Below are 16,967 nucleotides of genomic sequence, written 5' to 3'. Positions count from 1 at the left end.
TATTGTTAAGTATGACTTACTATACGAAAAATCACAAGTGTAATTACTTACAAAGTCCAATTATAATATAACATCGCAAATAGGAAACAACTGCAGGTCTGTGATTTTTACTCTGGGAACCCCATACAGAAGAATCGCCATTGTTCTAGGAGGTTTAAAATTCTAAAGAACTGGCCAGAATTATGTAAAAAAAATGAAACCAAATCTTCAACTGAAGTAAGCCAAAAGGTCCATTTAAACAGAATACTCCTTTAAATGTGCTTTACACATCACTGCAGACTCACTAACTCACAACTACACAGATTAGCAAAGACACATACAAGACTCAGAGGGACCTTCTGGAACGTCTTGACCCATCTGCCAGTAATTTATGTACATGCTACTAAGCAGTATGTAATCAAAAGGAGGTTTTACCTGCAATGGTTAGGTCAAACCCGATAGATATAAGCTGGACAACATGTAACTGCTTTCAGTAACTCTGATAGACTACCAATAGGGTTATAAATGCTTCATTATAAACATATGGCATCTACTAAAACTGGAACAGAAATGTAAAACAACTACATAATAATGTTGTATAACATGGGGTGACAACAGAGGACCAACCAAGCCAAAACACAAACTGGCCAAAGCTGAAATTAAAGACAACACTAATGAATATTGGAATCCAAAATCTGGGAAGCAAATAAAATTTTTTTCCTGTCCAACCTGACTGTGGGCCAAAGACACTTGAACAACTAGTGCTTCTTTGAAAGGAACATTTTGTACAAAGCAACTTATAAGATATTGCAGGAATAGAATATATGCTTTTTGATTCAGTAAATAAAAATGTGAGTGAAATACCCAGAGCCTGTATCTACCTATCCACATATAGTATATCTGTATAGTGTCAGATAGGTTATGCTTTTTTAGATTTTTTTTTGGTAAATGTGTTAATTTTTATAATTTATATATTTCAGTAGACAATAGGCAAATCTCCAACACTTTATTGTCAACCAAAATAATCAGGAGGGTGGCTGCTAACACAGGAAAATCAATTTCTCTAGATATTATTCACAGCTATAGCTCTTTATCATCATGTGCTTGCTAAAAGTGGATTATCCACTTTTACCTTTCAATCAGAAATCATATATACACTTTGAAAACAGGGGATACAGTCAGATAAAGGCCCTCTTTAAATGCAGTTGTTTCAAATTCATCTAGCATATTGTTCATAGGCAGAAACTGTGTTTCTAGTTGTGATGGACTTTGTCAAAAATGAGAAGAATAGCAGTTCAAATAATTTTATCTAAGACAGGTATCCAGTTATCCAATGGAGCTGGCGGAACAAGGAACAAGTGTAGGCTAAATCACAGAATCACAGAATGGCCTGGGTTGGAAGGGATCTAACAACAGGTGCTTGACCTCACCTCTCCACAAGGCATCCATGGGATTCCTTGCTAACGTGTCACATTTTTCATGTGGTATTTTTTTCCCTGACAGTAAAACAAATAGAAAGAATGCTAAAATAGAACTTTATGGAAGGGTTCATAATTAACTTGGGAAAGGCAAGAGAATCAGAAATCAGTTACTCATTGTCATTATTACCAAGTGAAAACATTTCTTTCTACCATCTGCAGGATCTGTGCTAATTTTGTACTGTGTTCTTGGCTATTTATATTTATTAGAAAAGTGTTAACATTCAATTATTTTAAAATAGAAGGCTTTTCTTTTTTTTCTCATTAACAGAAGCTACTGTGGAGACTCGTAGCACAATGCTGGGGTGACAAGATGGCTAAATTAAGTGTGGTGCATCCAGCTTACACCTATTTCTTTTCATTTACAGACCTACATGAAAGAAGATATTGTAACTCAGATTCTCCTCGAGTCCCTAAAAATTACCAGAGGCTGTAGGCCATGACAACATCTCTGTTTCTAGCAGGGTACTACACTTCTGCAAAAATGTATGTATTTGTTGGAAAACCTCAGTTTATTCAGGTTCTTCTAGCAAGAACCTGTGACTATGGAAGTGTTTCTGTAAGAGTAATCCTTCCATATCTTAGGAAGCATTTCCTGGGCCTTATCACTCTTTAATTTCATAACAGCCAGGCAGCACACTTCCTTCATGGCTTCTACATGGGAGCCTGCACCGAAACCATTTGCTCCACAAGCTCTGATGCTTGCTATAAGGTTAAGTTTGTGCAGTCCAAAAATTTGAGCACTCCAAAAATTTGAGCATGGTGACATTTTCCAATACTAGCCTGAGACCTCTGCTACTGAGGAGGAGGAAAATGAGATAAAGGAAAAAGTGAAAAACTCTGTTTTGGAGAGATTATGGCAGTAAGAAATCTCTGGAAAAGAGGAATAGCCCAAATGGTGCTGAAGGCAATCCTGACAAGCAAGGAGCTGCTGGGATAGAAAGTTGGTCTGCAGGTTTAAGTGCCTTTTCAAAACCAGTCTTCTGATAGCCAGAAATTGAAATTATAATCTCCTTAGAGAGAAGCAACAAGAAGGAAGAAAATGTGCATGTTTGAGAAAGGAACTAATATCAGAACTTTCACTCTGGCGGGTGAATGCTTCATGGTACTTGGGGCAGGCATTGAATGCTTCACTACTGCCAGACAAATTGAGCTGCTAAATAACCTTTCCTGCCCATATTTCTTCCCTTGCAGCTGAGTGCCTACTCAGAGTGATTCACATAGTTGTCTTGCCAGATTTCTGGACAGGTCATTTACACTTGATAGGCTCAGCTCCCCATCTGTACAACGGAGATAATGACACTTCCCCACATAAGAAAAGTGCTTGGAGGACAAATGCTGGAGGAGTATTTAGGGACAGCAATGTCAGTCTGTATGAATTCCTAAGGCAGAACTTTTGTGTCCTCTCTAAAAGTAAAACATAAGAGCAACTTTTATGTAGACATGATGCACAATGAATATGAGATGGAAAGGCTCAAGGTAATATGCTTACTCCTAAAACAGACATTTGCTAGTATTTTCTCTGTATCTCCATCAGGCTATGGTGGCACTACTGAAATAATTACCTTCCTGCCACCTCAGCTCAGGAAGGTTAATGAAAAGAATGAGGAACTTCTTTTATTTTCCCTTGTGCCTGCCACCCAGTAAAATCCTTCCATTACTGAGAGAGCTGTGGTCTTCCCTAGGGCTCAGTCGTGGGGTCAGTCCTGTTTAACATCTTTATTGATGATCTGGGCATGGGGATTAAGTGCACCCTCAGTAAGTTTGTAGATGTCACAAAGTTGGGTAAGACTGTCAATCTGCCTGTGGGTAGGGAGGCTCTACAGAGAGACTTGGACAGACTCAATCAATGGACTAAGGACAGTGGCGTGAGGTTCAGTAACGGGAAGAGCCGTGTCCTGCACTTGGAACACAACAACCCCATGCAGCACTACAGGCTGGGGGAGAAGTGGCTCAAGAGTTGTTTGTCAGAAAGGGACTGGGGGGCAAGTGCACCCTCAGTAAGTTTGTAGATGTCACAAAGTTGGGTAAGACTGTCAATCTGCCTGTGGGTAGGGAGGCTCTACAGAGAGACTTGGACAGACTCAATCAATGGACTAAGGACAGTGGCGTGAGGTTCAGTAACGGGAAGAGCCGTGTCCTGCACTTGGAACACAACAACCCCATGCAGCACTACAGGCTGGGGGAGAAGTGGCTCAAGTTTGTTTTGTCAGAAAGGGACTGGGGGGCACTGGTTGACAGCTGGCTCAGTATGAGCCAACAGTGTGCACAGGTGGCCACGAAGGGGCATCTTGGCCTGTATCAAGAATAGTTCATCCAATAGGTCTAGGGAAGTGATCAAGTGTACTTGGCACTGGTGTGGCTGCACCTTGAGTACTGCATCCTGTTTTGGGCTCCTCACTTGAAACAGGACATCGAGGTGCTTGAGTGTGTCCAGCAAAGGGCAATGACACTAATAAAGGGTCTAGAAAACATATTGTGTGAGGAAGGGCTAAGGGAATTGGGTTTGTTTAGTCTTGAGAAGAGAAGGCTCAGTGGTGACCTCATCACTCTCTACAACTACTTGAAAGGAGGTTGTAGAGAGGTGGGGGCTGGTCTCTTCTGCCAGTGAGAAGACTAGAGGAAATGGCCTTAAACTGAGACAGCGGAAACTCACACTAGATATTAGAGAAAAACAATTTCATTGTTAGGGTGGTCAGACACTGGAATAGGTTGCCCAAGGAGGGGGGGGAGTCACCACTCCGGTAAGCGTTTAAGAGGCATTTGGATCTGGTGCTGGGTGATATGGTTTAGAGGTTACAGTGGTAGTGCTGGGTTGATGGTTGGACTTGATGAGCTCTCTTTCAACCTTGATGGTTCTATTATTTTATTCTATTCTATTCTGCAGGAACTACCTTTCCTTCTCCAGGAATGACAGAAGGAAGGAATTGAGATGGGGTCGCTGTCACACTACAACACTTCACAAACAAGCAAAGGAGAACTGATTCAGTAGTGTGACTTGAGCCTGTTTCCTAAGAGATGCAAGATGAGAGCTGCAGCTATGAGCTTAGGTTTGGAAAGAAGCTTTGTCAATCACTACCACAACCAGATTTGCATTTTGAAAGCCATGGTCAGTAACTTACATTCTGAAAGGCACAAAACACAGCCAGGGCAAGCAGTGGCCTTCTGGGATGTACTGCCTATTAAAAACAAACAAAAAAACCCAATACAAAAACAGGCCCAGGAATAAAATCTGGAGATACCACTGACTTTGATTCCATTCCTCAGGGTCACCACCTTGCTTTGCTTCCCTTTCATACATGTGAGCACTCCTGATGTTCATCATCCCTGGGAGTTGCACCTATCTGTACAAAGGCAGGTTACTGGCCTACACTGATAGTCTGTACCTACTTCTCTTGGTATTAACACTTTCAGGGCATGCTAGCACACTCATCCTTTCTTTCTGAAGGAATTTGGGGAAATTTAATAATATACCGCGCAGTGGAATGAACGCAAATCATAGTCCACTATATTTTCTTTACGTGACCTAATGACATTATGTGTTCCATCTACAGACAGCATGGAAAGTGCCACTGCAGCTGCTGAGGTGTACTGCTGATGTTCATTAGCAGTTTGCCACTTACTACTCAGAATAAATAGGCAGAACGCTCCCTGGAGCCAGGACACTAACAACATAACCAAGAGACAAACAAGTATGTTGAATCTGAAGCAGTGGTTACACTTTATTAGACCTGTCAGTAATTCTGTCACTCTGCAGGAGGCACCAACCGAGCTCACGTAACCCAGTTTCTATGGCCCATTAATCCTGACTAACAAGTAGGAGGTAAGTGTTGTAACTAAGAAACAAAATTTAATATAAAAATCCACATTTAATAAACACCATGCAATTTATTCAGGCACACTCAAGGAAGGAACCTGGAGCCAACCAAAGGATGAAAATCTTATCAATTGTATCCTAAATGAGGCCTGACGCACAAGGGTAAGTAATTTCTGCTGAAGCATAGACGATAACGTGTAATCTGATGCTTTTATGACAGAAATGTGAAATTTTCTTACATATTTTAGTAGGAAAATCATAATGGAAATCCAGGCATTGTAATATAGGAGAATGAAAATATTTTTTATTTGTAGCATTAAATTAATCACCACATTGATATTAGCAATCAAATAGAATGAAATCACAAAGTGAAAAATTAAAAACCCCTCCATCGAGCTTCCATTTTGCATATTAAATAGGATAGCTCAGGGGCAAGGTGAGAAAAAACTCCAAACATTTCAGATTGGTTCTGTTTGACAGCATTCCTATATTTCTGAACACTGTCCCCTGCTCCTCCTCATCTTGAGTTTCATAATGGAAAAGGTCCAAACAATCTTAAAAAGACCAGATTTTACTATATCAAGAAAAGAAATAGACTGCCACTACCTGCATGTTCTGTGTGTAACAAATCACATAGCATGCTATCAAATTTCAGAAAAAAGGCTTCAGAAGATGATGTCATCCACCTCTCCAACACATTTTCCTATCAGAATCTTGAGAAAGGTAAAGAAATCCCAAACAAATCCTCCTTCTCACTATATATAGTGAGATATAAAAGGAATGAGCAACAGCTTCTAAGTAAATTCAGTAAAACACAACTTCTGCATGGGCAGCCCTACACCAGAGAGGACAGAGAGCAGAGGATTCTTACCACATCTCCCAAAGAGCATTCATGGCTAGCCAAGAACAAAGAGAACCAGCAACCATAGGTGTAAACCATGCCTACATCTGTAAACTGCATGATACTGAAAGCTATTCACATATATATCCAAAAGGCTTGAAAGTTTTTTGTTATGGAAAATAAGATGGCAATAAAATAGTTACGGATGGAGCAGGTGGCATGCACTGTGCTTATGAGTCCGATATAGAATTAGAACAAAAATTATTGGAAGATTCAAACCTGTGACCAGTTCTCTGATTTCCAAATCTGTAGTCTTGCGGAGTAACCGTACTAATGCTGGGATACCACCACAGTTTTTCAGAGCAATTTTGTTGTCATCATTTGCCTTTCCATATACCAAGTTTCTCAAAGCTCCACAGGCACTACGGTGGACTTCTGTCATCCGATGGTCCAATAGGTCCACCAGTAACTGTATTCCGCCTTGTCTTCTTATCTGAAACAGGCCAAAGTGATAATCACATAGTTAGGGAATGAACACTGGTATTATAAATGCTATCCAATGTAATTAAGCCGTGGCTGATGCAGGCTGTGGGCCAGCAAAGATGTGCAAAGCTGCTACATTACACTGCTTCGATTCCTTGTATTATTTTTCCAGTGGTAACATAACTGTACAGTGACAAACCTGAACCTCTGTAAAAGCAGGCAAAGTTAGTCAAGAGTGTTGCCTCATTAAGGTTTCTCATGGTTCATCAAAGTTTGCCTTGGCCAGGGTTTCTCCTGCACTAGAGAAACATCAGCTCCTTCAGAGTGTAACACATCAAAAGCTAGAGGAAAAACCACAAGTCTATGGCAAACAAAAAAAAAGCACTTAATGTCATAAAGTTTTTAGGAGTCCTGACTTTTACATTTAATTACTAGGAACGCAAGCAGCTACTGTAGTCTGTAAGGATGTTATATCAACAAAATTGGGATGAGTGAAGATGAAAGGAAAAGGAGGGAGTCTGCACAAATATAAAGACAAGGATGACAAATAAATCATGGAAAGCTTGTTCTAATAAGATTGAGGGAAATGCTTAAGTGATGTAGGAACAGAAGTCTATGCATACACAAGGTGGCCTACAAAATAAATTTCTAATGCAGTATCTTTTATAAAATACCATCCTAGGAAAAGCAAAAAATATTTGAGGTGAATGATCAAGAAGGTCAAGAATATGAAGAACAATTTATAAAATATGTTTCCAACAAATATATCTTTATTATCCTCTGATGCTCTTTGTTCTTCAGACAGCAACCAGTCTTGTGTCTAATTTTAAGAAACCACACTGATTCATAACTAACATCCAAGGTGTACAATCCTTCAGCTTCAAGCAAGTTATATACACATCTCTGTCACAAAGTTTCCCCATATGTGTTGTTGCCTAAGGTCCAAAGCAAGTCAGGCATTTCAGCTGATCATTTTACATTTAAGACAGAAAAGTTTTGAAATATTTGTGAAGCTGTTCTTGCATGGGCATGTGTTCTTGGGGCTCTGCAGCAGCAAGTCTTGAAAGTAGGAAGTGGTTAAACAAAGTACAGTAAAATCTATTAGAAATTTGTGCTTCATCTAGTAACTTAAAAATCTTTATGTACAACGAATGTGTGGCATTTATGAATCTCACACAAACATACACAAGGTGAAGTGCTGGATCCCATGTTTCAGCCTGCAATGCTACAGGCTTAGGGAAAAGTGGCTGGAAAGATGATCATCAGAAAAGGAGCTGTCAACAGGTAGTGGAACATAAGTCAGCAGTGTGCCCAGGTGGCCAAGAAGGCCAATGGCATCCTAGCCTGTATCAGAAATAGTGTGACCAGCAGGACCAGAGAAGTGACTGTTCACCTGTGCTTGGTACTGATAAGGTCACACCTCAAATCCTATGTTCAGTTTTGGGCCCCTCACTGCAAAGAAAGACACTGAAGTGTTGGAGAGCATCTGGAGAAGGGCAACAAAGCAGGTGAAGGGTCTGGAGAACAAGTCTTAGGAGGAGTGGCTGAGGAAACTGGGGTTGTTTAGGCTGGAGAAAAGGAGGCTCGGCTGGAACCTTATTGCTTTCTACAACTGTATGAAAGGAGGTGGTACCAGGAGAAGCCAGGAGGGGGTCAGCCTCTGCTCCCAAGTAACAAGCAGTAGGACAAGAGCAAATGGCCTCAAGTTGTGTCAGGGCAGGTTTAGATTGGTTCTTAAGAAAAAATTCTTCACCAAAAGGGTTGTCAAGCACTGGAACAAACTGCCCAGGGAAGTGGTGACAGCAAAAGACATATAGGTAAAAGATGTGTAGATGTGGCACTTAGTGGTAGACTTTGCCATGCTGGGTTAAAGGTTGGACTTGATGATCTTATAGGTCTTTTCCAATCATGGTGATTCTATGATTCATTGCAAAAACAACCCTGAAAAATGATTCAGCCTTTGAGGTTCCAAAATTGAGCTCTATGAAATTGCTCACTGCTAAACCAGAAGTTTACTTCTTCTACCAGTTTATGTGGCATACTCTTGAGGTTTTAATAACAGCAAGATCAAAAAATAGAGCAGTTTTGTAGTTAAAAATGTATATATCGAGACATTAGTGTTAAATCAAATGTTTCAATGTCTATACAGTTACAACACAGCTTTGGCCTAAATGCCAAAGTGATAGTGTTTAAAGATAAGCTGCCATATTTTCCCCTAAATAGGGTTTATATCAGTATATCATGTCCAACTTTCTGAGCAATGTGCAGGTCACTGCAAAGACTACAATGGTCGATGTTACATGAAGAGTACAGAGATGTGAATGGACATTGGTAAAACTCATGCAGCTTCAGGCAGAAAAATTCACTCATCTTTCTGAGAGTCCATGCTTCTGTTTCTCACAGAAACCATGACATCTTCCAGTTGGAAAACCAGAAAAGCAGGTCAAAGAGAAAAGGTGCTGCAATATATCTAACTGGTCAAAACTTTCCTGTATGAACAGGATGATTTGCAATGAAACAATTAGCTCATTTCTGAGCCAGGAAAAATGTACCAAGTTATCCGGGAGAGATGGGGGATGAGGTTTTTTGTTTGCTTGGGTTTACAATCCATCACTATTTAGCCTTCAAATACATTTGCTTCCCCTGCTAACCAGATATTCAAAACCAGGCATGCTACATGAAGAGCCACCTACATGACAAAACCGATGACATTTACTGAACAGACTAGGAACAAAAATTTATGCATCACTTCTACAAAAGGTGAATCAACCACTGAGCTTCACACTTCAACCTCTGAAAAGAAACGAGATCTGAGAGAAGAAAGAATACAGCTAAAAAATACATGAGTTGCCTGGTGTGATGAATAATATCAGGAACGACAGAATGAAAACATGCCTGCTGATATTTGTGAATTATATTTTTAAAGTGCAATATGGTGAATGAAGATTTTAATTGCTTCACTGCTAAAAAAAATAAAAAAATATTAAGAATGAGAAAAGCATGACTTTGTAGCAAAAATAATTCTGTGTACTACAGTTCATCTAAAGACTTGAAGGGCTCTGCCTCCATTCAGAGGGATGCTGTGCCTATGCTCTTTTCCCCACTCTCCCTCTTGGACACAGCCAAGTGGCATCTCATGCTTCTTAGCAATTTATCCTATGGCTGCTCTCAGGTGACAGGTTTTGCTATCTTCTGCTCATTTCTAAGGGAAAATGTGTGGTTCTGCCACATTCAGCCAGCATTCCCAGGCTGCACCTTCCCTTTTCAGTCATGGTAGCTGACAGCACACTGATATTCAGTTCATGCAGCTACTCCTCTCCCAGGAACCTGAAGTCAGCAGCAGACTGAAGTGAATCAAAGATACTTTCTTAAAAGCAAGGGCATTAAATATTAATTTTAAATGCGTTTCTGTCAGGAAAAAATATGGGCAATACAACAGAAATGAAGCGGATGTTGCATAACACTTTACATAACTTGACAAAATTTCTTAAACTCTACTGAGGAAAGAACCTATTCTTACCTGGGAAAAGCAAGACTTATTTTGCAAACTTTCTTTAAATTTCTAAGCTCACATACCTGGCAGAGTAACTGTGTCATGCAGGGAGAGATGAAGCTGATTGTTCACAGCTGGGAGCTTAGTTTCTGATGCTGTTTTTATCTGGACTACTGTCTTGCTTTGTTGTTTTTGGGGTTGTTTTTTTTCAACAGCATTGTTGTTCAACAACGCTGTTCACCAGAAATCTCACCCCATCTTTGTGTTTCCATCACATATCTACACAGCCCTTTAAAACTATACCTCCAGCAGGTTTAACTATGCCTGACAAATTGTGAGACTGTGATGGTTGTTATCAGAATCTATCTAAATTTGTGGAAACAGAGGCAAAGGAAATAAAATTATTTGCTCGAGTCCTTTATGGAGTTAAGAGCCACAGCCTGGAGGACAATTCCAACCTAGTGAGTCTCCTGAGGCAGGTCTCAGTTGAGTTAAGTTAATCACGGCTCCAGTGAATTCAGCAGTGCTACTGCCAAGTGTCTCTGCCAAAAATACTGGGATGGGTGGATAAGCAGCAATTTGCACCAATGGGGCATCAAATCCCAATCCCCCAAAGGACTTTTGATAGATACTTCGGTCCCTCAACTAACTTAAGATGAAGAGAATGTTTCTTAATATAATATTTATTGACATATCAGTGGCTGCTGCCTCATTACATTTAGGAGAAAAAAAAATAGCCTATGCCAGTGTCTGTTTGTCTACCACAAACAAACAGAGGAGTACCAAGCTGTCAGGAGATACAGATCAGCCCTATTCTCACACAGACTAACCCCAAAATAGCCACTTCTGAAGTCAAAAGATTGACCTTCAACTCTGCAGCACAGCTGAGTTTGCCCATATCTTGAATGCACAGCCCCCTTTTTATGCCATCATTTCTCAAAATTGAACAAAAAAGAGAGGATCACACTGGAAATATTAATGCTGGGTGAATCTGTGTTGTGCTGTTTCTCATCAGTCTCTTAATCTATGGATACTGTTAATTTATAAAAGGTTTTGGGTTTTTTTCTCATTAGAAATATTTTGTGCATGACTTCAGAGGACACAGAGAGCTATTAAATAAATAAACCAGGCTGTGTTCCTTCACATGTGGCATTATGGAGTGGATGGAAAACTCTGTCAAGACCAAGAATCCCAGAACGCATATGTTTGAACTCATTCTGTTGAGTTTTACTAATAAACGAGGAATCTATGCCAATCAAATAACTGAAAGAACACAGACTACAAAAATTTTGCCATGAAAAAATATGAATGGAAGCATGGACAGTGCTGCCTTTGTCTGATGAATCACGTATTCTCAGGACATTTTCAAACTTTCCTTTTAAAGTTGGCCCTCTGTCATTGATGTCACTGTCTACTTGCTGGTTAGAAGTTCTGGTCAAGTCCCATGATGCCATAACACAGACAGGACTGGAAAAATACCAAACTCTCTAGTACACAGACTGATAAAAATATTCTCACATCACCTTGATGAAGTTTTTTTCTGTATTACATCTGAGAATATGTTTGTATCCACACTACGAAAATAAAAAGTGAATTTGGATGTGAGAAATGGTTCAGGTCCATGTTGGAGGCAGTGAAGATGCTAATTATGATGCCAATAAAGACACTTAGAATACATCATGCCAACAGCCTTTGTGAAATGCAATTTATCAGTTTTAAGGCTGACCTTTGATTTAATGGTGTTTACCACAACAGCAGACTGTTAGACACTTTACCTACCAGGAGTTATAAATGACCAGCCTGAAGCATATGTGATGGTTAAACAAGTCAATAATACATTGATGATATGTCTGAAACAATGTATATATACTTAATTACTGTATGATTTTAGCATGTGAATTGCTTGATAGCTTGCTATTCTATTCAATACAATGGATTGGTTGGATGTGTGGAAGAAAATGAAATGTAGGGTGTGAAGGTTATGTAGATACCTGGAACGTAAGGACACCTGTTTTGTGAGGACATCTGCTCAATGGTTGTTCAGCATATAAAGGGAGATGAGACATGAAAAGTAATAACACACACTCACATATACAAACCCTACAGTGCAAGAGACAATACCAAAAAACAGGTCTGGGATGTCACTGGTTGGTGGGCTGCTGAAGGAACCACTCCGACGCTTGGAGAGATTCCGCATGAAGTTTGCTAAGTGGTAAAGTGGGCACACAAGGAGGAATGAATGACAAGGTCATCACAGTTCCTGTGGGAAGGAGTATGCTGATGATTCTGGGGTATGGTGGCAATGCATCAAACTTATGGGATATTTAGCAGAAGGGAAAAGGAAGGGAAAGGGAACATACAAATGCATGGGGTGGAACAACATGAGAAAACAGAGAAGGGTGTGATGAAAGGGGCTGGGCATGTAAAGATAAGTTGCACTTCAGTATGATTGTCTGGCCAAACCCTTTGCTCAATCACTGCAGTCTGTTTTATCTTCTTCTTAATCCTAATTCCTCACAGTTTTCCTGGGTGAGGATGGTCTACATTCTGGATGGACATAACGCTAGTGACCTTGAGCTGGAATAACTGATGAGCAGGGCAGGAGATGTGGGAAAGAGCTATCAGAGACACCGTGATCTAGAGGATAGATACCAGTGAGACCAGACTCTACAAAATAACAGGTGAGTGACCTTTCTTCATATTGAGCTATGAGAAAACTGGCCCTGGAATCTGGCTATTGCTTATGGCTTTGCAACAGCAGAAGCAAAGTAAAAGTAAACAGATGTTAGCTGTTTTGACTGCTACTGAGGTTTTGAACCCTATTTTGAAATGAAAATTATTATACTCCTCCCAGCAGCACAAGAAGCAAACCCCTTTCTTTCAATCACCGCATAATGGAAATTGCCTCTTCCATCCCTTGGAAGGCTGCAAAAATCAGAGATAGAGATACGAAAAGGAAGAAAATTGAAGCTTCAAGTTTTAAACAGTTTAGCCAAAGACTGTTAGATAATGAAGTATTCCAAAACAGCCTAAAAATACTGCTGTGATAAAAACCAAAACTCTCTTCCTCTTCTATTTATACTCAGCAAGTGGGTATCTGCGATATTGTTCAAATTTTGCCAGTAGGTATAACTGGAACATCCTTTTCTGCATTTAATTCTGACTACCCTGCCTTACAAAGTAAAATATAATGGAAACAGAAGAGGATTAAGAATAGGTGACAAAAATTGCTAGAGACTGACAGAGTGATAAAGTGTGTTTTTAAAATAACACAATCTCCTCTTTCCAATAAGACATTAAGTGTTCCACTATTAATAGCTCCACAGTCCTAATTCAAAGATTAATTCATGGTTAGATGCTTACTTTCCACATTTTTCTTAATAATCACTTTTGAGTAACTCTTCATCCAAAGGAGGTGAAGGAAATCTAACAACAATCAAGTCTTCCTACATATCATATATATTAATTGCCAGCTTAATTGACGTAACACATTGCATCACCTGCCACTTATTCTATGACATTTCTATTATTAAGAAAGCATGTTTCAATATATCAAAATACAAGAGTTTAAACATGTGGAATTAGTTTTAATGCCACAGAGTTACATATGGAACAGAACTAAAAAATAACTGACTGCTAGCATAGGTGATGTTATATAGCCAATAAACACCAAATTAAAAGGACAATTCAAGTCTGCTTCTGGAAATTAACAGTAATAATTGGTGTTTAGATTGATTTTAATGTTTTTAGATGCTGGCTTTCTAACTAGCAGAGTAAGTGCTTACTATTTCACATGTGAATGAATTCTGAGCAATTGTGTTCCACTGGTGCTGAAAGGCGAAGCAACAAGTGAGCTGAACTAAAACCAAGCGATTTCAAGTGGTGGCAGAGTGTAGTGTTTGTGAGACATTCTTTGACTGCAGCCACCCTGCTCCTCTCAGGCTTACCATCAGAGCAGAGCATCTGCCTGCACAGGCCAGGGCACTACAGGAAAGTCCAAGAGGCCACATGCCACAAAGCAACTTGACTGCACTGGTCATTTATATAGAGTATACATGAAATTATTACATTTCTAGATGTATTTACAACAAATAAAAATCCTCTGTGTTATTTATCTTTGTCTTGTTTACATTACTAAATTGACTTTCATCTAAGAGGAAAAAAGCTATTTTTCAGAGAAGGGTTTGGAAGATGGGCAGCCTCATTACTAGCTAGTTTCAGAGGGCTGATTCCTGAAACTTAAAATGGATGTGAAGGGGAGAAGATAAATCTCCATCAGAACAGACTATGGGTATAGTATTTAGTACAATGTCTCTTAAGACAAATGTCCTGGTTCAAGCTTTAAATCCTCTCCACTATTTCTTCTGATGTGCCTATGGAACAGCAGGTATACAACACAAAATCTGTACATTGCAAATGCACATGAGATTTATTACAGACAAATTTACCTCTAACATCATAGGGTAATTTAGTCTCATTAGCAAAGTAATTTGCTACAAGTTTAAAAAAGTGCTGAGCAATTTTAGCTGAAAATAGAGCAGAATGCTATGCAAATTGCTGCATTAACTCCAAAGTCTAATTTGTTTAAGAAATATAAATAGGGGTTTGGATCTATGTCCCATTTAAGAATGGCTTTCACATTAGGACATTTTAGATCAGATACAAAGACAACATAAAGCTGTGCACAGGCATAAAGTAAAAAAAATAAACCACCAGTACATATACAATGTTCTGCTTGAAGTTAAGTGACAGTTGTTCCCTGTGTGCACTGTGCAGAGAAGGAGGGGGATCTTTTTCTGTGTCTGTAGAAACTAGGTAGGGGTTTGGTGGAATGGTTGTGAGGATGCACAGTACAGGGTCAATACTCACGAGTTTTTCTTAGGGGACTGGATATCTTAGTTCTGTTACTGGTTACAGATTTGTTTTTCCCTGTGTCTCTCAAGAGATCTCATTAGATCCTGGGATCTATGTGTGGGGTTAACAGAGACTCAAGAACATACTTCTGAACAGGAGGAGACTCAAAATCATGTTCTAAAATTGCCCTGAGAAGGTATGAATAAATGTGCTGCTTTCTCGGTCAGTAAGCCTTAATGTATTCTGCTTTGTGACACACTTTGGTTTTCATGCTTGGCAGGAAGGCTATACCTCTTATAAATCAAGGTTTTAGTGTGATATTATATCTTACTAAAAAAATCCATTACTAGTTCTAAGTTACCTGTAATTGTAAAGCACTTAACCCTAACACTCTTAAAAAACATTACATCTGAAGGACAACACAAGTGTCCTATTCTAAACATCAAGGACTAGTAGGATCTTCCAAATAACACTTCTAAATGCAAGCACAGAGCTGACCTAAAGTGCTTGTCTGACTGTGAAGGCATTAGAAAAGCAATTTGCAATCCCACTGTTAAAAAGCAGTATGTTCTAAAATGAATGGATTGGCATTGACCTGTATTACAAACTAACACTGAGGAACACACATAAATAAGGTAAAATACACACAAGCCAAAGCTCTTAGAAGGTACTGAAACTACTTGATTCTAATTAGGGATCTTTGCTTTTCAAAAGAGTAAAAAAAAAAAGCCCACGATACTGAATAAGGTTTGGCATTGGCAATAATTAATTTAGAATACAAAGGCATTGGCATCACTCAAGCACTGATTTAGTACTGTCTGAAATGAAATGAAAAATGATGATTAACACCAAGGGTTTGGATCATTTACTTTCTGGTATTTAAACAGAATTAAGTACCTATTTGAGAATGAATGATTAGGTTTACTTTTGGTGAAGAGAACTGACACACACACTTCACTAAAAGCACCATAGTATTCCTATAACCAGATACCTAGCGAAGTTAAACAGGATATAGAAAATTCAGTCCTTTCAATGTAAAGAAAAGTCAGTTTTGTAGAGAAACATTGTAAGTCAGTACTTAAAATATACTAATAGCAATAGAGGACATCACCTCAGTGTTAGATGAACATTTCTGATGGTGTAGTTAACTATATTTAGTTAAGCACATCATTAATGGGATTTAGTCAATGTGAACACAAATACCTTCTAGGAACAAGAGGGTCAACAATAAGACCACAGAAAATTCCTTTTTTAAAAAATCATTTAAGCCCAAATAACAGAACAACTCTATCTGACATTTCAGCTCTAATTGGAAATTCAAAAAGATCCTTTTACAAAGCTTGCTGTAGCAACCTCAGTTTGCCTCACAGAATAAACAACATGTCACTTCTCAGATTAAAAATACATTTACAATTTATTATGTCAAGCATCATACTGCCCCCTGATGACCTCTACTCCCGGGACACTCTGCTGTGATTTAAACAAGAGGTATTCTCTCCCTATCACTGATGTATTATCCTTCAAAGAATCTCAGCCACATGAGAATTTTCTGTCTTAGAGTTGAAGCATTTGGGGAGCCAGCTCAAAAGCTAAAGAACTCATTCTCACAGCATCCCTCCTTGGTAGGAAGTTTTGCTAATAGAAACTCAGGCACATAAAATCAAAATATTTGTCTAAGGTCACAAAGGCAGGCTATGATCTGCAATTTAAGAGTTTCAGTGCTGCAGAAAGCTGCACTGCAAAATCTTTCCTCCATCTCCCCATTTACATGAGTTTTATAAATGAAGGATAAGTCAGCACATGTAAACCTGTCTCGTATCTCATGCACTTTGTAATACTCACAATTCAATATGCAAAATCATATATGTACAAAGGCATGTATTATAGGAAGTGTGTGTGTATACATATATATACTTGTACTGGTTTGAATATTTTTTTCCCTTTGTCTAGATCAGGTTCTCTTTACCTTCTATAATCCACAACTTTCCTCTATTTTTTTTCCTAAATTTCCTATACTCATTG

At 39.0% G+C, this 16,967-nt stretch overlaps 1 protein-coding gene across 1 annotated transcript in view; it reads right to left on the bottom strand.

Annotated features, from left to right (window-relative positions):
• The window catches only part of LOC103806509 (catenin delta-2), a gene marked incomplete at its 3' end in the record, with an annotated part of 121,878 nt that overhangs the window by 56,887 nt on the left and 48,024 nt on the right, over nt 1-16,967 (bottom strand). The window contains exon 3 of the mRNA XM_009079211.1: nt 6,395-6,608. Within this exon, the coding sequence (XP_009077459.1) occupies nt 6,395-6,608 (214 nt within the window). The remainder of the gene's footprint in view (nt 1-6,394; nt 6,609-16,967) is intronic.

This window comes from Acanthisitta chloris, unplaced genomic scaffold, assembly GCF_000695815.1.
Source record: "Acanthisitta chloris isolate BGI_N310 unplaced genomic scaffold, ASM69581v1 scaffold3187, whole genome shotgun sequence".
In the NCBI taxonomy this organism is placed as follows: Eukaryota; Metazoa; Chordata; class Aves; order Passeriformes; family Acanthisittidae; genus Acanthisitta; species Acanthisitta chloris.
Note: the sequence above shows the minus strand (reverse complement) of the source record. Positions and strands in the feature narration are given on the sequence as shown.